This window comes from Chelon labrosus, assembly GCF_963514085.1.
Source record: "Chelon labrosus genome assembly, chromosome: 7".
Lineage (NCBI taxonomy): Eukaryota > Metazoa > Chordata > Actinopteri > Mugiliformes > Mugilidae > Chelon > Chelon labrosus.
Genome location: NC_140343.1, coordinates 25,161,619 through 25,184,728, shown reverse-complemented (window position 1 = coordinate 25,184,728; position 23,110 = coordinate 25,161,619). Strand labels below are relative to the sequence as shown.

The 23,110-nt window shown below is 41.8% G+C and overlaps 1 protein-coding gene across 1 annotated transcript in view; it reads right to left on the bottom strand.

Annotated features, from left to right (window-relative positions):
* Positions 1–23,110, bottom strand: part of LOC311491190 (cadherin-2-like) — a gene marked incomplete at its 5' end in the record, with an annotated part of 63,964 nt that overhangs the window by 5,517 nt on the left and 35,337 nt on the right. The window contains 10 exons of the mRNA XM_084549047.1: positions 3,267–3,428; positions 8,467–8,606; positions 12,117–12,350; positions 12,864–13,097; positions 16,181–16,323; positions 18,046–18,299; positions 19,117–19,302; positions 19,706–19,843; positions 21,130–21,302; positions 21,404–21,548. Coding sequence (XP_084405173.1) covers positions 3,267–3,428; positions 8,467–8,606; positions 12,117–12,350; positions 12,864–13,097; positions 16,181–16,323; positions 18,046–18,299; positions 19,117–19,302; positions 19,706–19,843; positions 21,130–21,302; positions 21,404–21,548 — 1,809 coding nt within the window. The remainder of the gene's footprint in view (positions 1–3,266; positions 3,429–8,466; positions 8,607–12,116; positions 12,351–12,863; positions 13,098–16,180; positions 16,324–18,045; positions 18,300–19,116; positions 19,303–19,705; positions 19,844–21,129; positions 21,303–21,403; positions 21,549–23,110) is intronic.

Below are 23,110 nucleotides of genomic sequence, written 5' to 3'. Positions count from 1 at the left end.
AAGCCGATCTGATTAGCCCTGAGAGTCGCGTTAATCCATCTGAGAGAATGTAACACTGTTAGGAAGGTTTAAAGGTATACCAATACCAATTCCTTATCCTGATTTATACAGTCCATAAACTCCATTCACTGCATCAGAGCTACAAAGAGAACCAACTGTTGAGAAGTGATCAAGGAAGTGGTGGGAGGTAACTCGGTAGAGGCTACGACAACAGGATTTTCATATATTTCTCTGAGACTGGTTAATTTGAAACATAGTGAATTTAGCTTCTTGATCGTCGCCATAGAAAATACTCAGCCACGGGTCCTACACATTTTTCATGATAAAATTTTACACCAGTTTTTCAGGCCCACATTTGATATCCAAGTACAGCTATTTATAGAGTTCTGATTATCTTTGCCTTATTATGTTGTCAAATAATTGCCAGGACATTGTGGCTGTATGTAATGCAGGGCATACCAATTAACACAGAGCACAGACAAGTTTAATGCATAGCATTTTATTCAAGCTACAACATTAAAGCAGTGAGAAACTAATAAGAGCAACACTATCTCCCTCAAAAAGGACCGGTTCCACCTGTTCTTACTGTCCCTGTGAATACACAGTGAATAAATTATATTATTCATTCATCCTCTGAAGGCGCGCAGGGGGGCTGGAGCCTATCCCTGCTGTCATCGGGCGAGAGGACAGCCTGGACAGGTCTCTGGTCTATCGCAGGGCTAAATTATGTTACACTGTTTCCTTTTATTTTTTAGTCATTTTTTTCTTTTTTAAATAAGGATGGAAAATTAGTTGAAAAAAGTTCAATGATTACAATGTCACGGTGTCTGTGGTGCCTTTTTGTCCCCTTTTCAGTGAAAAGGTCGCTGAATGCAACCATTGAGAAATTGTTTAATCGTGAAAAAAAGTCTATTTACTTACACAAGATAGCTACAGCACTGCATAATTTAGACAGGAATAGAGGCAACAGTCTGGAAATACAAATATTTTTACATGCTCTTGTGTTTTTCCATATTTATCCGAACCCAGAAATGATTAAAATAATATCCCATACTTCATACTTTTTTATACTGCATGCCGATCCTGTATTATCCAATACATATTTTTTGTAAATACTGACTTTTTTTAAAGATAAAGATATACTATACATATATTGGCAACAAATATTGCTACTAATAACATTTTGAACACAGTACTATGATGTGACACAGCCTAAAGAGGTCAGGGTGGCTGGATGGGTAAGCAAAGCATTTGATTTTATCACTGGACACTGTTGCTTGTTATTACTGTTTTCTTGGTTAGATCATTTTAACGTTGGCAATGAATGGTTAACCTAATCCCAACTAAGGATTTCAGATAAAAAGTCCTCCTGTCAAGCTGTGTTGAATCATAGGTCGAATAAATCATTCTAAACACAACACTCTACTGTGAACAATAGTTTCCATCTCAAATATATATTTTTTAATAAAAGGTTCAGTTGTCTAGTAAAATATTATTAAAATGATATTTGTCTCCCTATGAATATAGGTTTTAATAGGATGCTCTGAAGGTCTGTTCACAGTGTTTGCGCCTCAGGCTTCACTTGTCCATGTCACACTGCTGCATGGTAAGTAGCCAGTTGGACCTAGGCTGGCTTCAGACCAGTTGTGTTGTGACAAATCCTGCTGCAGGCTAATGCCTCCAGCTCAGATTTTAGGAGGGTTCAGAAAAAGCTTCGTCTTTAATCAGAATAATTAAAAAAAAATGTCTTCTCTCGTGAGAAACTCTGGAAGTATGTAATTCTGCACATTGAATTTCAAAGCAGACCAAATGTTTGAGCGGTTGTGATGGAAAACCATTACTAGCACCATCTCTCCATCAGCTTTATCAAGCGCCTTAATGTCTCCAACTAATTATTTTAGTTATCGTGATCCTCGTTCATATCAGAATATGTGCATTAATAAGAATAGAAAACATAATGAGTTATTTTCTACAGAAAATAAGACAATGGACTACAGTGACAGGGTATACCTAGCCATCAACTGTGCCTTTAAAGGTCACGGGGAGGGCCTGCAGCCTGTCTATGGGATTAACTAAAAATAGTAGATTTACCGAGAGTTAGGTAGCCAGTCTGCTGGCAAGTCTACGGCCACCTAATCCAGACCATTAGCAAAGCTAATTAGGAATTATACAGACACTGTCCTTTGTGTCTTTCTTACTGTCACTAACTGTTTTTATTCTAGAGGTGGATTATTTAAAGGGCTTTATTGAAGAGATGATTTAGGGGGAATATATTAGCAAAAATGGTAGATATGCACATCAACCACAACATTAAAACCACCAACCTGCGGAGTGAGTAATTGGTGTATATACTGTGTAAACTCAAAGGAAGAAAGTGGACTTGGCATGTTCTCCCTGCAAATGTTTCCATGATGGCTCTGTGATGGACTGGCAACTTGTCCAGGGTGTTGCTCCCCATGACCCTCTACCTCTGCTTGTTTTAGCTTTAAGAGAAGAGTCCGCTTCCTCAGAGCTGGCAATGGTGCACCATCATGTTTCCCCAATAGACCAGAATGACCCAAACACTGGCTCTAGAGAGAATCTTTGTCAATTTTATTAGCAGTAGCTTCTGGCTTCTGTACAGTCTCCTACATGCATGCCACTAAATCCTGCGCGCTGGTCTACCGGCGTGCCTCTTATCACCCATGATTGCGTATTCCTTCACACTAGGGGAGCTGACTGTGAACACCTGATATTAAGACTAAATACAGTTTAAATCCGCTTCACTTTGTGTGATGCTTCCTGCGTGTGCTTTGCTGTTTAGATAGGCACTGTATTCTGTTTCAAATAGTTGTAATCAAAGACTCTGAATGTCACAGTAGATACGTTCCCATGCTGGCAGCTCCAAATCCCTACTCAGAGCCTTGAAATAACAGTTTGAACTTTAATATCCTAAATCTTGTAAGGTGATGAAGTAAACTGCACACATCCTGCCCAGTCTTTGATGCTTTACACCAAAGGAAAGAAAAGGGATGAGAGGAGCAAAAGAACTAATGTTGGCAAATCCAGCTTTTTGTGGACACAGTGTTCGCTCACTGCTTGTCAGACAGTTTGTATTACACTGAAGTTGTGATTCCTCACTCGTTGTGTGAGGAGAAGTGAATGTGTCTGACACGAAAACGAAGCCTGGGCAGACTGAATCTGACTCAGTGAGAATGGACCACCTCCTCCACAGAAACTCACAATTGTGTGTTTTGGGCCCTGCTAATAGATTCACCGTTCCATACCTCGTGGATGAAGTCTCCTATGTCTCCTGGGTGGGGGGCAGCAGAGCGGATGGGGTACTGGTGGTCATGATGGAGGGGTCTCTCATCCAGACGTCTAATCCCCACTTTGACGCACTCTGGCTCCAAGGCATCGGGCTGCTGCAGCTGGCTCAGATCATAGTCCTAAACGCCCACACAAAACCGGACATTCACACGTTGGAATTACAGTCGTATGTATTTGTATAACATCATAAATCACTATTTTGCCCTAAGGGTTTTACAACCGGTAAGGATATAAACTGACTCAGAGTCAGTGTACTCTTTAAATCTCTTGTGCTACTAATAAATCAAAAACAGCTTTACACAACCACACCACCTCAAGGATTCCCAGGTTCAACACGAATAGTAAGAGACCTTGAATGTATTAAATTGTTGATCTGAATGCACCAGGATTTATGTCATTTACTATGAAATATAAACGATTTCCCATAGACTATTAGGTGAAACATACTACAGCATACTAACAAGACTCCTACGCCCACACTAACATCTCTGAGAGGCTAAACTTCTGCCAGTGCTGACCTGCTCACAGTTGCAATGTTAACATGCCGATGTTTCAAACTAAATTATTTAGCTGGCTGTCTTATTTTACCACATAAACATAGGTTATTTGCAGTAAACACAGAGTAGACCTAAGGTTCACTGGATTCATATCGAACGGTTAGAGCTTTCCTGCAAATTAAATGTTATTAGATGAAAACTATAAATGAAAGAAGCACTTTTGATTTTAGGAAAAATAACATTATACCTTTTTTTTAGCTTGATGTGAAGTTTTGGTATATCAACACTCACATTGTTCCTTTTTTGGTTTAGTTCCTAAAGTTAAGAATCTATTTGTGTGACCTTACCCAAACCTGAACCTCAGCCCTGCCTAAATACAGAAATGGAACTTACTATTTTGTCATGATAAAGGTGTTTGAGGATATTATTTTCATATGGGTGGGGGTTCTTCCATAGTTTTTTCTTTGCTTATTCTGATATAGTATGATGCCAGTGTTGGGAACTGTGCATGGCAGTCCATCACTGAACAACCCCTCACTGAAAGCACCGTCTACTGTATATAATTTTGCACAGCATGAGTCCCGGAAAATGAATTCGACGTCAAACACAGAGACATTATCAATCTTAGCAGAACCTTGAGCAGCTGCATAAATTCAATCAAAAATACAAACGAGGAGAAGGAGTTATTTGCAAGCAATCGTAACTATTACTGTATGATAACGTATTTTGACTCTAAGTGTACTTGAAGCCTCTGGCAACAAAAATACCAAAGGACTGGACCTCACAAGGGACTTCACTAATATGGGAAAGTAGGAGTCTTAGACTGGCAGTAAATCGACCTTTCCCCCCTTTCTGTTCTGTATTTAACAGGCAGTGTGAGAATTTCTGGGACTCAGTACACTGAGCTCCTCTGACGCAACCGCTACCATTCCTCCTGCATCATCCATACTGAAGGAGAATAAAACACTACCCTAATGTTTTCCAATTAGCATCAACTTAAAGAAACCATCCTTTTTTTCACCTTCTACTATTCTATATGACCACAACCAACAGACAGAGGGGAAGTGTGCGCCATGGACTCTGATCTGTTCATGCTGAATGGTAGTGATGAGTCACTGCAGCAACCATCCAGAAACCATTTCGACATTTCTGGTCTCCAGGGAAATCGACTAAAGCGGCTTTTTCGGGACAATAACAGCAAGCTCTGGCCTGACCTTGGGCTTTGTTCACAATACCGACTGACCAACAATAATTCTTTCCTCTGAAGAGCATCTGAGAGCCCTGGAATAGCCTGGCAGGAAGTGCTGCACGCTCCTTCATGTATTTGTATACTTACAAGTACCTGAGACAGCGGCGTCCTCAGAGGAAGGACATATCATTTCTATTTAAAGGAGTCTGCAAGTACACATGAATTCTCAGGCCTTTACTGGAGCTAAGAACAATTTTGATGTCTTCATAATTAATACATTTTTCGAGAAACGAGAGTGGATCAAGAGCCAGATTTGATGACATCCATGTTAGACAGTATAACATGACATGATCCTACAAGGTTCTGATGATGAACCTCTGAGACATCTTTAATGTGTATTCCTATGCATTTGACAGCATTTAAGAAGGAACCTGGTACATTCACTTAAATGTAAAAAATTGAGGAATTGAGGAAGAAGCTTCAGTATTAATGTGACTAGAGTATGTTGGTGTGCATTTCCCATGCTCAGCAAGCTTAGAATATGCATGTATTCCTGAGAACTGAGTCTACTTTTTATCCGAAGCTTTTATCAAGATAAATAAAGACCCAGGCTGTTGTAGAAAAATCCAGCGTGAAAATCTAATCAAACAGAACAGAGTCCTGACACTATGCAAGGCCTGCGCAATGTGCGACTGTGGCAGTAATTAGGGAAGAAGCAGACCTCGAGTTTCTTTTATAAACTTCGTGAACACCGCTGATACCGCAGAGAGACTACATGGATCTTGGTTCCTTCTGTATATTGAATGACAGAGAATAAACTATCAACTCAACCAAAGTCAAACAGCACAGCGAAACTTTCATTTTCTGTGCTTCACTGAACGCAACGATGAAATAACTTGTCTTTATTTCTGACGTTTGCACATTAAGCATCATTTGGTGGAGAACAATTTGTTATTTGGCAAAAATCTTCATCACTCACAGAGATTTGTGTTCCAGTTAATTTGTCTTTATTATCTTTCTAAGTTAAAAACTGTGGCTTCAATGGAATGTGCTCAATGGCCAACAAAAGGAGCTATAGCTTGAAATCGCCGTGGAGAGACATTCAGCAAATTCTTAAATAATATGTAAACGCGGAAAACAGAAGGAGCCATGCATGAAAGACAGTGAGTGAGGAACAATATCTGATCCTGATGACTGAAGTGACTTCAATGAAGGCTACAACAATAAAACAGATGGTAATAAGGCCATGTCAAGGTGCACGATTAAATCAGACATTTCCCACTTTGATTTCGGTTGCGGTGAAGTATGGCTCCAGTGTGCTCCGAGATTTCACACAGCAGCTGTTCTCTGTCTGTCATTGCGCTACCAGTGTCATGTTGAACCTGCCATGGTATTTTCTGTAATTCTGTTTTCTTTGTTTTCCCTGTTTCGGTTTTGAAAGTTTCTTCCTTGGTGTTTTGTGCCTTGCTTTATTTCCTGTTCCCTCCCCCAATGATTGTTTGACAGGTGTCTCCTTGTGTGCTCCACTCCCTAAATAGTCTCACCTGTGCCTCATTAGTCTCAGCATGTGAATATATCGTCCTGCCTTTCCCTTTTTCCTTTGTCAGATTGTCTGTTTATTTCTCTGTTTCCCAGCTGTATTTCCTTACTTCGAGTATTTTTTCCTCCAGTGTTCCTTGTGTTTGTTGGCCTTTTTGGATTGATTCAGTTTTCTAAGTTGATTATATTTGTGTGGGCTGTTATTTGGATTTTCCTGCCCTGAAAGTTCAGCACTTTTTGTTCCTGATTAGTACGCTTCATTAAAGTTCTTTAGTTTCCTATTCCTGCCTCCCCTTGTGTATGCGTTATAGGTGGTTTAGGCTTCTGTGTCAGTTTGACGCTGTATCTATGGCGACAGCGCAGAGCTTACGCAGACCCTACACAAAACCTAACGCCGTAGCTGAAGTGCGAACATCGCTGGTGTTTATTAAATATAATGTGCACCATCTTCACTGTGATATCACCATATCTGCAGGCATACTACTAGCATGGCCGTCTTTATGCTTTAACTGAGGGAAATGCATTACGATTGTTGGGCTAATTGCTAATAGTAGTTTATCAGCAAATAAAAACTACATGGATCATGTTAACAGATTCAGAGACCTGCAACATATTTGGAATCACATTGCTCCTGATAATTAAAGTTCTCCTCTCCCTGTAACGTATTTTATAAGTAGATTCACCAGTTTGACCTGTGGCACTGTCAGTAAGACGCTCCTTACACTCATGCGTCAGTCAGTAATTTCATTTCCAGAACACTGCTGGTTCTTTGACACTGAGTTAAGAAGTAAACTACAAATCTACAGATTGGGACAGGATGCAGCAAAAAACAGCTCCTTTATAAAAGGTAAGATGTGGATGTAGCTTCACTTTTGTAACATTTCTTTAATGTTGTTGTCAGAACTGTTACTGTAGTCCATATAAACACAGACACCAAACAGTACTTTGGTGAAAATAAAGTAAATCATTTTCTCTGTAGACCCTCAGGACTGATGTTAACACCAGGTCTGAACAGGGTATGAGTTGCTGTTCTGTGCTACTGCTAATGCTGGATGAGCAGCGCCGACACAGAGATACAGACAGAGTTTAGAAATGATAACATTAACTGCATTTACTGCGGAGGGCGTGGGGATACAGACTCTGAACCTTTTCCATTAACCTTGCCACAGACCAGAAAAACACCTGTAACCTTGGTAACAGGTGTAAAAATAGACGTTAGCCTCGAAAAGCTAATGCTGCAATGTCACAGAAGGAAGCCCAGCTGAAATGGTTTGAGTTTTTGTTGAGTAAAACTAAAGCAACCAATGATCAACTCAATTTATGACAAATTGTGTGGAGAAAAAAAACCACAATCAAAATCAGTTGTTGGCAGTTAATGAATATATGCCATAAAACTGAATTTCCACTTCATGTACTATAAAAATGTAAAGATGTGTACAGTATCATTACAACAGCATAATTAATAAGTGAATGGGCTCCATTTATGTATTTAATTCAAGACTCCAGGCTCTGATGGCAGCTGGATGGTATCCATGGGATTCAGGCTAACAAGTACCAAGAAATAAGGGTTAAATATTTCCCCAGCACAAGTGCAGAGCCGCTTATGTGCTTGGCACAAGTGGCGAAGTTGTGTAGAGAGACACAGGAAATTGTTCTCCAACAGAAAGCAATTAATCCTGTTTCGAGGTCCTCATTTGTAGTACACTTAATCTTAGCTGGAGGGCCGATGATTGAAAATTGTAGGGAGGCAGAGTGTGTGTCTCTGTATGGTTTGTGTCTGAGAATGCACGCGTGTGTTGTTTCATAACTGTGAGTGGAGGTAAAGAGAGACAGGGTTATTGTGAATTATTAAAAGAATCTGAGCCTATTTAATCATGATAAATACTGGTCTTTTTTATAGCTTTATGTTTTCTTAATTGTGCGTGTGTGTACCTGGTCCTCCTCTCCGCCTCCCTCCTCATCATATTTGAGGATGTTGTCCCGAACATCATCCTCTGGGTCGATGAGAAGCTGCTTGGCCTGGCGCTCCTTATCCCTCCTCTTCATCCACATCACAAACAGCAGCACCAGCACTGTGGGAAAGTGTGACAAAAGAAGATAAGGACCCTATTTAGGGGGGGGACAAATCAATTCTTCACTGAACATCGGCGAGTTTCCATAGCGGACTTCAGGGACCACCTGGTGGTTAATGAGAGGCTTCCAGGAGGGACTGTGTGCCAGTTTGAAGCTTAAACCCAATAGCGTTTCATAGTAGGAAACAGTGGACGAGCAGACAATTGAAGTAACAATTTTTCTGTTCTTTGCCCCTTAAAACCTCAGTGTAACCTGGGACGTTGTGACTCAGAAGGTAGAGAGGGTTGTTTATGCAGGGTTGGAAATTAGTAGACGACACCTCATCAACTGAGTCCCTGGATAACTGAAAGCTGGCCGAAGCATCCTTGGGCAAGACACTGAATCAGAAATTGCTCCAAATGGCACTCGAGCATCTTGCATAGCAGCTTCATTGTTGTGTCAGTATGTGTGTGAATGAGAATCGCTGCACACTGTACATAGGTGGTTTTATACACCAATCAGCCATAATATTATGGCCACCTGCCTAATATTATGTAGATCCGCCTATCGCAGCCAAAACAACCTTGACCTGCTGTGGTATGGACTCCTCTGGACCTCTGAAGGTGCGCCGTGACATTTGGCACCAAGACGACTCGTTTTGTCCAGAACATCCCTCAGATGTTCGACTGGATTGAGCAAAGCATCACACTGCCTCCTCCGGCTTGTCCCCCTCCCATGGTGCATCCTGGTGCCACGGTTCCCAGCAATGCATACATACCCCGCCATCCACCTTATGTAAAAGGAAACGTGATTAATCTGACCAGGACCTTTTTCTATCGCTTCGGGGTCCAGTTCTGACGCTCACTTAGCCACTTTCGGCAGTGGACAGGAGTCAGCATGGTCATAATTCTGTGGCAGATCGGTGTATATGGCATGTAAGACTGCACGGTGTGGAAAAAAGTAGCAAAAATAACTATATAAATACATGGAGAGAGAAAAAGGCACACTGCTAATGTGGTATTTTGTGGCTAGTAATATTAATCCTGATAACAGTCATGAAGACTATGACAATAGATGGACTGTATGAGTATCGGTAGGAAATGAATATAATGTGTGGTATGCACACACACACACACACACTGGTACACACACAGAAACAAACAAAAGAGTACAACAGTAACAATGAAAAGAAGAAGGGATTAAGGAATAAGGACCATCAGGGAGCCGTGAGTGGTACAAGAGGGTTAGTCAGCCAGGGAGGCAGTATTGTGTTGTTGTTGTTGTAGTTATTTCCATTTTATTTTTTTTATTTTTTATTTTTTGAGATTGAACATTTTGCAGATCTGAGTCACCCCAAGACCCTGCAGCAAGAGAGGGGACCCATCACCGGCCCCCACATCCACAGTGACGGCAAACATCTGTACATTCTCATGATTCTTTACATTTAGGGACAGCATTTTAAAAACGCACACTAAATTAAATTAAACTATTATATTTGACACTCACATTGCAGCACTTTATCCATACGGACTGTGTTTTGCTGGGCTGGTCCAGCATTCAGACAATATCAGCCACATTTCATTATAACTGATGCAATCATTTCAATCACTGCAACTGCAAAGCCTCTGCTATCTCATGCACCTAGCACAAAGACAGTCATGGCTCAATACATAACAACAACTGAAATCCCTGCATACGGGAGTAAGTATTTTGAAGAAGGACAGAAACATGCAGCTCTTATTTTGAAACAGCTGGTGGGGTTTTAAAAGTCAACGTGAATCTCCCTCTTTCTGATTGCATTAATCTGAAAGGATTTATGAGAGACACAGGAGACCGTGGGCGTGCATGTGTTCATGAACCCGCACAACTGTACTTCCACGGGCCAAAATACATTAGGATGCTGAGTGAGGACAATTTAAACCCTAGAGAGGCCATCGGAAAATCATTTCTCAGTGAAAACCAGCAGGGAAGGCTGGCTGCTAGCAGCCTTGCAGTCTTTCAACAAGACATCTAGTCTATTCAAAATAAACTACTGCTTGTGCCTAACGCCACAATTACGCTCATTGTATAATCTGGACAATGTGCACATTCTGAGCCTTAATACGGTTCAGTCTTTGGATGAACAGGTCTAAGGCCAGTGGCAAGGTTTTCAGTTTGTCTACTTATAGAAATTAGAAAAACAGGTATCACTGCAACTTTCGCTATAATGCAGGCCAAATTAAGAAGTTTCCAAACACACTGATGAGGAATAATCATGCCCAGCAGTCTCACAAAATCTGATTAAGAGATTCTACCTTTCTTTGCTGCTACACCAACACATTTCCAAAAAATCTGCAACAATACTTTTAACATGCAAACTAAACTACAAACTGACTTCATCCTAAAACATAAAAGCTCACCCGAACGTATACTCTGTGGATCAGGCTTGTTCCAGTGCATACCATAGATACTTGATCAGTTTGGGATCTAGTGAATTTGGAGGCCAGGTCAACATGTTGTGCTGTTCTTCATGTTTTTTTGAGTTGTTCCTAAACTGTTTTTGTGTGTGTGTCTGTGTCGGGCTGCATCCTGCTGGGGATGGCTGCTGCCATCAAGGAGTCTCATTGCTATGGGGTGGGGGTGCCTGGTCTGGTCTAGGTGGGTGGTACATGTCTAAGTAACATCCACATGAATGACAGGTCCAAAGGTTTCCCAGAAGAACATTGTGTTGTCACAAGATGGTCAATGTTATTTACTTCTTCGGTTCCGAGTACACTAATATTTTTTCTGCCACAACTAGTCGCAGCCTGCAAAGCTTTAATTTATTTAAAAATATTCTAGTTGACTAAAATGCCTTTATCCTAAATGTCTAATCAAACAGTTTTATTGGGTGAGTCATCTGAGTCATCTTGACTCAAAAGTGTTAAAATCAATTCTAACACATGCTGGGAGCCAGAACAAGCCTCTCTTGGTTCTGGTTACAGTATTGGAAGCTGAGGTCTGTAAAGCCTCCATCCATTCATTGGAATTTTGGTTGATGTCAATTAAAAAAATAACACGATGTGCAGTTATTATTATCATGTTTGACAGGTATACTGTTTCAACCCTGCAGCATTCATTTCGACCCAGTGCCTCAGGCTGTCTGACAGAAGGATGTGATCAGCCACTGAGCTGTTTATAACCGAGAGAACCGTGTTTAGACTGTGATGTTTGTGGAAGTCAGACAGAAACCTGTAAAAATGCTACTATTTTCGTTACTTTGATGCACATGTTTCTAAGTGGTAGCTTGGTAATTGGGCTCTAATTCTGAGTGAGAGCAGAATTGTTATTTTTTTTAAAAAAGAGTTGGCAAAATTAAAGTAGGACGTCAAGTTATCACGGGTGCTTTTTTTGTAAAGGCTTCACCTGAATTTAAAACAGGCAGTTATATGGTGGTGGTCATTTAGACTTAGGAAAGTAGTCACTGTGGTTAGGGCAGTGTACCAGAAAATTAGAATGTAAGTCTATGGAAATTCACCAAAAGTGAATGTGTGTGTAAAAGAGAAGCTCACCTAAAAGTATGATGATACACATGAGGATGGCGATGATGGCTCCGGTGCCCAGTCCAGCTGCAATGATACGCTCCATGTCCACGCAGTCTCCGTGGTGATCACACTGGCAGACCTTGACCCTCAGGTAGGACGTGTTGGACATGGGCAGGTTGCCGGAGTCCGTGATCATAATGGGAACCTCGTAGATCCCACTGGCCAGGGAGCCGATTCGCAGTCGGAGCTGAGCGAACTCACCTGCAGTGTGGCGAGATCAAGATGGAAGGATTAACAGATGCATATACAAATACATACAGACATGTTACACAGGCATCACAGCAGGTCTAGACCCATTTCAGTGGAAAGAATCTGGAAAAAAACATTGAGAGGGAATCTGTAAATAGCTCCTGCCACAAAGTGCAAATGATTCCAAGACAAGTGATTCAAATAGTCCAGCAAGACAGGCTGCACCTTAATATTTTATTGAGAGGATTATTTCTCTTGTTTAGTGCTGATAATCGGAACAAGGAAATGGGCTGCAAGTAATTGTGATAGAGACAGATTCTAGGGGAAATGTGTAAGTGTTCATTTCTAGGAACTAAAGATAACACGTTATGTTCAAAAAGCAAAATTTCTCTGATACAAGTTCACTGGTCACCGGCTTTCCCCATCAACTCTTTCAAAGGCTACACCAACTCCTCCATCTGATCAGTGAATGAATGAAGGCACTTAACAAAGGTGACAAACTCAAAAACATCATTCCATACTGACCATTCACGCGACTGAGGGTCCAGTTGCGACGTATGTCCAAGGGACGACCGGCTAGCTCAAAGGCAAAGGGTCCAGCGTTCGGGGCCAGGTCGGGGTCACTGGCTGTGATGTTGATGGCGTTGGGGACTGGCTTTTCGCACATTTCCACCTCAGGGGGGAACACGTGAGGTGCATTGTCGTTAATGTCCAGCAGGTACATCTGAAGAGTGCCTGTCCCGCTGGCAGGGGGGACACCTGGAAACCAGCAAGGAAAAAAATAAGTGAATTTTATCTTTAGTAAAAGATACGGGTCACTTAAGGTGAACGTGTACGCTATATTTTATACCAAATCTTCTGCCTAGTTCCCTTTCCCCAGATAAAGCTGATAAATAAACATGGTAGGAATGGAAAATCTCGAAAGAAAAAAACATGAATGTGCATAAAACACAGACTAAAAGCTTGTAATTAAACTCCACAATGATTCCTTTAATAAATGGGGCAAAGCATCTGCCTTGAGGACTGTGGTAGAATGAAGTTTCATGGTCATTAAACCAAAAAGCTTTGTACTACAATGCAACAGGGAACAGGGCAGATAGAAGATAAAGCATTATGTAAGCAAAATTGGATAGGGACAATAGTTTGTGCAGAATCAAAAATAAGAAGCTTTATTGTCTCGGGAGGATTTTGTTCTCAGTGGTACAGTCTGTCCATCAGATTTGAATGGTCGCCAGAGAGGAAATGGAAATGTTGGGAGCGATAACAATAGGGGTCAGATTGTCATGATAGTACAATACAATGCAGGTGGTCACCAAAATCATTCAAGTGAAATTCTGTCTCTTTCCTACTTTTTGTGACCCTTTGAAAAGAACAAAACCTTCGCTGAGTCAACTAGAGTGTGTCTGAAAATGACGATGATTTCTCCTCTTTCTCTGTGCCTTAGAGCTCCATTGTTGTCCAGGAGCCATTAAAAAAGTGAACCCCGCTGTCAGCCTGGCAAACATGTTCCTTCACTGCCAAAAACGCACACATTGCACGGTTGATTATATAGACCCGGTCCACACTGTCCACTAACTACTAGAGCACCAAATGTGTATTAATCCACTGCTGAAGATTAACTCTTTCAACATGCAGTGTCTTAAGTGTACTGTACATACTGCACAGTATGGTGCAGGCCGAAAAAGGACATTTAAGAGCTTCTACAAGTGTGTGTGTGCCTGTGTGCGCAAAAAGTGCAGAGAATGTGTTAAGACAGTGAGTTAGCAGGAAGCCTGTATCACAGTGGGGTCTCTGTATGAAGGGGTGCAGAGTGGAATGGATGGACTGAGCTGCTGCTGAATAACATTCCTCCTCGACAATTTTCCACTATGAACACAGAATCTTCTTTTCTACGGCTATAATGCGCTGTTGTCATCAGAACAAGAGCGGAGTGGGGGGGTGCACTAAATAGGCCGGACAGCATCCCCATTACAAATCAATGGGAGGGCTCTGTCAAAAAAGACTGTCCAAGGAATTCTACAAGTGGTGACGTGTAATTAAATATGGACGGGACAATCGTTGCTTACAGGACCCGTTCCTCTGCCACAAAACAAGGCCTCTTTCCAGCTGAAAGGATGCGTATGGCACTGACAGTAGGGTTTGACAATTTTGCATATACAATGCTGATGCGGCATCCAGCTCAGTTAAACTACTGTTTAAAACTTTAAGCTTTCTAGACTTCTTCTCTTGTTTCCAGAAGTGAGTTGGCAAAGCTTAGCTCGTCAAATTTATTGTGGTTTACACTGATCAGGCATAACATTATGACCACACATGTAATATTGTCCTCCAAAACAGTTCTGACTCATCCAAAAATGGACATGGGCCTTTTGAGGGGGTCCTGTTTTGGTCCTATGGGTTGAGGGGAGGGGCCTCTGCAGATCATCCCGCAGATATTGGATCAGTTTGGGATCTAGTATGTGTGCCTGTGTCATTGCTATGGGGTGGGGGTGCCTGGTCTGGTCTAGGTGGGTGCTACATGTCTAAGTAACATCCACATGAATGCCAGGTCCAAAAGTTTACCAAACAGAACGTTGTATTGTTGCAAGATGGACAATGTTATTTACTTCTCCTGTCAGTGGTGCTTCTCCAGGACCACATTTTCCATACCATGGAGCTGCACTGTGACGCTATGACACTGACTGAGAGTCTTCAAGGTCTTGTTTTTGTCAGTCAGGGCGCATTATAATAAGAGGATAATAAAAGATAAACGCTTATAACAACATACAGGATTAACAGTTCAATTGGGAATTGTAAATAATGACGATAGTGAATTAATTTTTATATTAAGCAGGGCTAGCTAAGGACAACTTTAACTGAGTTAAACACAACCTTTGCAAGAGGTTGTTTATTAATTTCTTTTGGGAGGGTATTATTGAATTTATTCAGTAATGTGTTTTAGACCAATGAGCATACTCGTTGTTTGTGAGGAAACACTGTCAGTTTTTGTGTTGAGGTAACAGGCAGTGAGTACATGATAACGTCAATGAAACTTTTAAGTTCCCCTATGGATGTTACGTTTTTCCTTTAGCCTTTCTATAAAAGAAAGTGTGTGAACTTTCCCTCTGAAGCTGCCCCAGCCTCTTCATTTCCTCTTCCTTTCCTGTCAGTTCCTTTTCTGGTATTGAGCCAATCATTGCGATACTTATTCATCTGCATGGGCAAGAGGTTGCTCTCTGGATATCGCCTCTGTTTTTTTGCTTCTCAGTGAACTCGTGGGTTTAACTGCTAACTACTAACTCGGCTCGACCACTTCAGATCCTTTGTCGTTTTCTCCCTTCAGATGAGTGAATACCCCTGCTGAAGCGCGTCTCTGCGTCTTTGTGTTCTTCTTTTCCTTTCATAGCGATGCTGACCGTAGATCCTCTCTTTAAGGGTCTTATCATTCAGCAACATCAAACATTGCAGAACCACTCAAAAGGGGCAAGTTGATTTCGGCTGTTTCGTAACGGTTATATACTTTCCACTGTTTAATGTGCTGTGTGTTTGGTTTAAACAGAAATACATGTGAGCTGCCTGTTCCATTATTCCACTCAAATGTTAGTAGCCCGGCATTATACTTACAGCTCAAAAATATGTTCTCAGGGCTGTTGCACATGATTGGTTAATGTGTTTAGAATCGCACTCCGGAACTTGGAGAAAAGATTTTTCTGATTGCCAGATGAAAAAACAAAACAAAAAAAACAAAACAACGAATGGATAGTTGAAACCAGCAGGAGCAGTGACGCACAGTGAACACAATGCACCTCTGTATGTGGGGGTGGATGGGGTTACTGCAGGACACCAGCAGTGCCCAAATCTCTCACCGTTATCAGAGGCCATGAAGGTAACGTTGTACAGGTTGTTCTTGATATATGGCGACTCTCGGTCAAGGATGGCGATGGTGGAAATCCGTCCGTTAAGCGGGTCAATCTGCAGCCAGTTGGCGGGGTCATACATCTTGGAATACCTGCGTTCAGTAAAGAGAGAGCCAGCGTGAGAGGCCACCACAAAGAGGCTTCTTTATCTGCTGCCCTGGCTACATGCCAAGCAGCGACGGGGGAGCTGATACATGGAGGCTGCAGCACTCTCGAGAAGCAGCCACCATTCATTCATTCATTCATTCATTCATTCATTCATTCAGTCTCTCTGGAAAGGGTTCTCATTTCTGAAATATATTTAAATATATTTAGTTGTATGATCGTTTGATAATCTAATATAGCACGTTATATTTTCTAGAACTGGAAACCAAGAAAGCAAGAAAAGCTGCTGATTTATCTTACAGCATTTACTCAAACATAGCCGTTAGCATCAAGTCATGTTTCTAGCAGGAAACACAGTTTAGATAGCACAGTTCAACAAAGCCAATCAGGGCTGCCAAAACGTCACCACCCACAAATACGCCACATTGTCCATTTAGTTTATTTCTAGTTGGTGAGAAAAAGAGGAGAAAGGCACAGTCATGAACAAATGCAGCGGGAGCAGCAGCAATGAAAGAACAAAAAGGAACAAAAAAAAAAAACAAAAGAAGAAGGAAATCAGAAACCAAAATGCTCTGCTGGCCCACTCCATAGTGCACAACACACTCGCTTTATGTGCGTGAACATGTGAGCGTTTATGTGAGTGCGCGTGCTCGTGAGCGCTCTGCGTCCACCATTGGCTGTTGCTAGGCTACAAAGACTTCAGCACTACATTTAGAAACTAATAGTGGGATGTAAAAGAAAGAAGGATGGGGACAAAAAGCAGCAGTCCTGCAGGCTCTCTGCGCTCTGCTCTGCTTGTTGCTGAGCTGTTATGTCAGCGCTGCACAATCTGGAGGCATTCTGATTATATGAACTATGTCCGTGCACTGTACAAATATGCATTTTCTTCCAGTAAAAAAAATAAAAAAATGTATCCGTCTCATGAGCTTTTATGTGGAAATAGAGCTTAGAGTTGAAATACAGACGCCAGTGTGCTGTCCTGCTTCTTGAGAAGGCAAATTAAATGGTGTTGCTGAATATGAAAGGAAATCGCAATGAAAGCCAGGAAAAATAAAAAAGTCCAGTTCACTGACACAGCTGGACACTTCCACACACTCTTTCAGGGCATTTTATATCAAGTGTTCCTTAAAAGATCATGGTCAAAATATTTAATCACCCTTTAGCTTATGTAACCATGTAAAATCATTAAAAAGATTTTATTTTGCTCATTTTTTCTCTTATTAACAGAGCTACTTTGAACGAAATGTCATTTCAAGTTTCTTCATTTTAATTTTGGGACATGTTACCCACTGTTCCCACACTAAGAACAAACTAAGAACAAACTAAGAACTAAGAACAAACTAAGAACGGTCCATGACAACTCTTGAAATCACAGGGCTTTATGAGGATGTACATTGTATAAATAAAAATACAATGTACAGCTGAATTGAATATATAATAATATGAATAGTTCTTCCAATCACACTTTTTCAATGGCAGTCACTGACAGTGGCTTTAGAATTTATTCTAAAAGATGAAGGCTAATTTAAAAGATGAAAAGACATTCAGCTGTTCAGATGATCTTCTTATCAAAGCAGCTCTCTACTTAAAGCTGTTTCACTGTTAACATAACATTTCATGGTTAAATTACACACTTGAACTATACATGGAACTATACTAACTATACTATACTAACTTTTTTTTTAGAAATCTTCCAGTGGGTTTCTTACCGAACAGTTTGCCTCATGAAGCGGTCCGGGTCCTGGGCAGTGAAGGTGGTGAGCAGAGACCCTGCAGGCAGACCTTCCTCCAGTTTGATGGATTTGGGGTTGGGGCTGAACTCGGGACTCTCGTTGATGTCCAGGATTCGTACAGAGACGGTCGCTGTGGACTGGCGAGGCAGGTGGATGCCGCGGGCCAGCGGGACCTCATTCTCAGCCTCCACAGTCAGCATGTAGGAACGGGTCAGCTCAAAATCTATAGGCTGAGCAGGAGAAGAAGAGACAGACGAGGTTATACGGTGCACCGGGCTGTCATGGAAATCCAACACAGGCAACACTGAGCACACATTTGAGTGTTTCCAGAGCACCTCAGAGATTATATAATCTCTCTGAATGTTACCAACTGGACTACGTTTATGCTGTAATAGTTTAGCTTTACAGTGTAAAGTGCCCGGATGATATACAGTACGTTGTTTGCCCAACATTGTACCACTGTTGGGCATCTTTTCATGTCATTCGCAATCTCTTGCACATTTCCTGCCATCTGTCTACAAGTGAACTAAAAGTGAATCAGTTGTAATGACCGCCTGGGCCGATGATCCAGGTCAGAAGACATCATCCGGATAACAGGATAACTCAATGGGGAATAGCATTAGCGTATCATAACAAAATATTGGTGAAATGAACGAGTTTTGCGGCAGATAATGCGTTATTTAGAGGCTGTGTTGCGGTGCCCGGATCACTCTCGCTAAATGGATATACGCTGATCTAATTACCTCCTGAACAAGTGCAAATGAAACAAAAGTGATATTGGTGAGTAAACGATGGTATTTTATGCTAGAAATAAGGTCCAGGTTGTAAAAAAACAGTAGTTCCCCTTTAACTGCTGTTGTGACATCTGATTTGAATATGTGGTCAGTTTGAGGAGTCACTCAGTCGACCTTGTCTTACCCTCAGTCTAAGATAAGCTTCTGAATGACAAGAAGACTGATCATATTTTTATATTAAAGGCTTTTATTATTTGAAAAACCCAATGTAACTGAGTTGCTTTAGGACCGTGTGTGTCTGCCCGAATCCCACCTTGACCACAGTGAGCAGGCCCTCGTTGGTGGTGGGGTCGGTGGGGATGGAGAAGCGTCCCGTGGGGTCTCCCGCGATGATGCGGTACACGGTGCTCCAGGCCGACGTGTGAGGCTGGTCCTTGTCTGTCACAGTCAAATTAGCGACGATCACGTTCACCCTGTTCTCGTGAACCTCGCCGAAAAACTAAAAGAAGAAACAACATTCAGAACACTCTGCAGCATTGCATGTGTTAGTGTAAACACAGAAATATGTTAATACCTTGTTAAGCATTACTGTAAACAAATGGTGCTTGACGATGCAGTGCAAACGACTGCTTCTGTCTCACACCAGAGCCAAGTGGCTGCGTTTCCCAAAATAAAGACCACCATCTCCTGCAAATACTGCTTCTTCTTGTCCAACCTGTTCAGCGTTACTGAGGAGGATAAACATATTGGAGGTTTCATTGGCTTTTCACTCCTCCACCATCTGCCTGCTGCCAATAAAAGCTCGGAGAGCTTTAGTGCCGTTTAGAGGAACAGTGCCTCAGACCCATTTGCTGCTTTAGAGCCACTCCATTACCTGTGTGTGTGTGTATGTGTGAACCTACCGAGTCTGTGGTGAATTCAGGGGGATTGTCGTTGACATCAGTGATCCTGATGACGGTGGTGGCCGTGTTTGAAAGGCCGTAAGTTGGATTTCCCTCCATGTCCGTGGCCTGGATGATCAGGGTGTACTGCGTGACTTTCTGGAAACGGGAGCGAAGAGAGTCAGCCATTTCTTTTTTAACATGCTCAAATGTACTGTGGACTAAATCATCCACCATCAATAATGTTTAAGCAGATCTAAAATATACAGTACGTTTAACAAGCCTGAGCCCAAACGTAAATACCACGGACAAATGCGAATGAAAGCCATTTGACAAGTGGGCTGTCTTTCTGTCATAGCGCCATCAGAGCTAATGATTCTGTCGCTGCAACTTCACTATTATATTGAGAGAGCTAGTGACTGCTAAATGTAACGGAGGCTCCACACATCTGCAAAAATGTGTAGAAAAATGTTCTTCCAAAGGACATTAACATCATTTTTGCATGATGCTCAAATTTGACAATTATTCTTCATGGCACTTTTGACATTTAAAGCTCCAGAACAACAGAGTGGTGGTGGCTGACTTCCGTTTTACTTTCAAAGTATAATAATGTTGCTGTCACCAACTTAACTGGGGGCTACAACAATTTCAGGATGTTCGGTTTGAGCTCCAAACAGAGATAAACCGCTGGCACGTTCGGAATCCATCTGTATCTCTGGAAGCTTGTGTTTTCTTATCTCACTGGCTGTAGCAAGTTTTCAGATCTCTCCCAATAACTTTGGAGAATGCGATGTTGTCTGTCGTGACTAATGCCGTGGCAATATGGTCTAGGCTGAGAACAAAAGTTTATTTATGACCCTGAAGATTCTTTCGAAGTCTGACAAAATGAATTTAACTGAAGCTTCAGTGAACTTGCAGTTTTATTCTACCATGTATACAATACGAATGTGACCGACAGCTGTCATGTCACACAGTCACACTGTGACAAATGTCCCTTCTCTAAAAACAACTGAGCTAACTCCATACGGAGACACAGAGATTGAGACGTGGTTGGAAGCGCCGCAAAAAAAGTAGAAGAGTGAGTTTAAGCTACAAGTAGTTTAAAAAATAAGTTGCATCATCCTTCAGGTTGATTATTGCTATTCATCAGTGATATTGTACAAGGCAGATTTCGAGCTATTAAATCATCAATGAACGTATCCTGGCGTGCAAAGAGCAAACTTTAGAACAGATGGAATTCTGAAGGATTTACTGATGTAAGAATATTACTGGGAGAAAATAAGGCTAAAAGCTGTCTTTATGCTGCAGGAAACACTGCAGGCTGGACACACATGTACAGACTGAGAAGCAGCTGCTCCATATGGGTTTAGAAATGAGCCTTAAAAAATGTCCACCCCGAACACACACACACACACGCCCACACACACACACACACACACACACACCTCCCGATCAAGGCCGGCAGCCACGGTGATGATGTCACCAGTCTTGTTGTTAATGGTGAACATGTTGGAGGAGGGACTCTGAGGACTCTGGGACAGGATCTTGTATCGCAGCATCCCATTGGCAGTTTTTGGATCATCCTTGTCCACTGATGTCACTGTCATCACAAAGGATCCTACAGAGAAACACAAAGCAAGTCAACACACATAGGCCTATGAAGAAGGCTTTAATTCTCATGCTACTACTCTGAGTGTGTGCTTGAGTGTGAGTCGGTACCAGGTTTGGATCCCTCGGGGACAGAGCCATTGAAGATGGTGTGTGTAAACTCTGGTCTGTTGTCATTCTGGTCAATGACATTGATGACGATGTCGATGGGGTTCTCCACCTGATTCCCATTCAGGTCCACTGCATGGGCTCGCAGCTGTAGGCAGACACACACAGGAGCAACTTAAGAACGATCTCCAAGGCGTAGGCGAACGTGTTTACTCGTCAACAATAAAGACACGGCGACACAAAAACACACTAGAAGAAGTAGTTGACCAGTAAAGTTGTTCTCTGAACGGGTGAAACAGCAATCAGCTTCAAATAATGGAAAAAGAAGAACATAAACATATAGCCAAAGCAACCAAATAGCTTTTTTAGGTTGAAGAGGTGGATTATCTAAAGGCTAGTACATACTCTGTGAGAAGTTTGTTCTCCCAGCCCTCGTTTGGGAGCTTGTTCTCGACACATCAACCTGGCAGAACTTTTTTCTCACGTCATGTGGGGCAACTATTCTGTGATTGGTCAGAAATTAAAAGTGGGCGCAGTTAATGCAGAAAAGTGGAAATGCTAGTGGCCACTCTGTGAGCTCCCAGATGCTAATATTGATGCTGATGCTGAGTGAACGCGTGATCAGACAGACACGGTCATCAAAACGGCTGGCCGGCATCTGAAAACAATAAGTGTGTCTCGTTGTCTATCTCCCACATCTCCCACAATGCTAAGCACATGTGACATATGCTGCAGTGGGAGGGCCATATGAGGACTTCCCCGGAATTCCACACTTGAGTTTCTAATGAAGTATAAATTACTTGGCAAAAACAGCTTAAGTCAGTTTCCAGTTCCTTCATTACATGAGCTTATGTTTGGTCAGTTGAATGCGTCATTCTTAAGTGCCAGTTTTAGATCTTGCTTTGCTATACAGTATGTTGTGCAGTACAGCACGCCTTTGCAGGTTTGTTCATAAAATCTACAAAATAAAATGTGTTCTAAACAATATTTGCCCTACAGTGTTCGGAAAAAAGCACAACAGTGCAATATTTACAGAGAATAGAAGTTCAGTTTGAACATTAAAAATCTGCTTTATAACCTTGATAGTTAAAATGGAGACTAATGAGATGAGTTTATTTACCATAATATGGTCAAAGATGCTGAATATAGCTATTGGCTAGTCCTAGTTGTTCCTTTACAGTGTATGTAGCATCTGTATGAGGCTCTGAAAGAGTCAAAGCCTCCCTCATGAATAAACATGCGGGCCAATCCCAGCTTCTAGCTCTGACAACTACATCCAGTCACATGAATATTCATCAGACAGCTTAAATGCAAATCACCCTGCTGCGACTCCAGATTTCCACTCCCCTGTGTGAGTTGTGTGCATTCCTACAGATCAAAAGGTTAGACTCTGCTCTCTGAGGTGTTTGCGACTGTATTAGATATAGCGAGCAAACACCAAGTGCCTTCTTAAAAGAATTTCTTCTTCATCTCTGCACATGAGAGAGAATAAATTCAGAGAGTGACGGCAAGGAGGAAAATAAAAACACGGGGATGACACAGGACCAGCGTGGTGTGGCGTGCTGGGTGAGGATTCATCTGAAAGTAGTTTTGCGATCGTTATCAAACCCAAGATTCAACTTTTAACATTTAAAAGAACTCACGTTACCAAGATCATTGGGTGAGTACAGAAACTTGCTAATCGCATTTTGCCCATTGGTAGAAGAACTT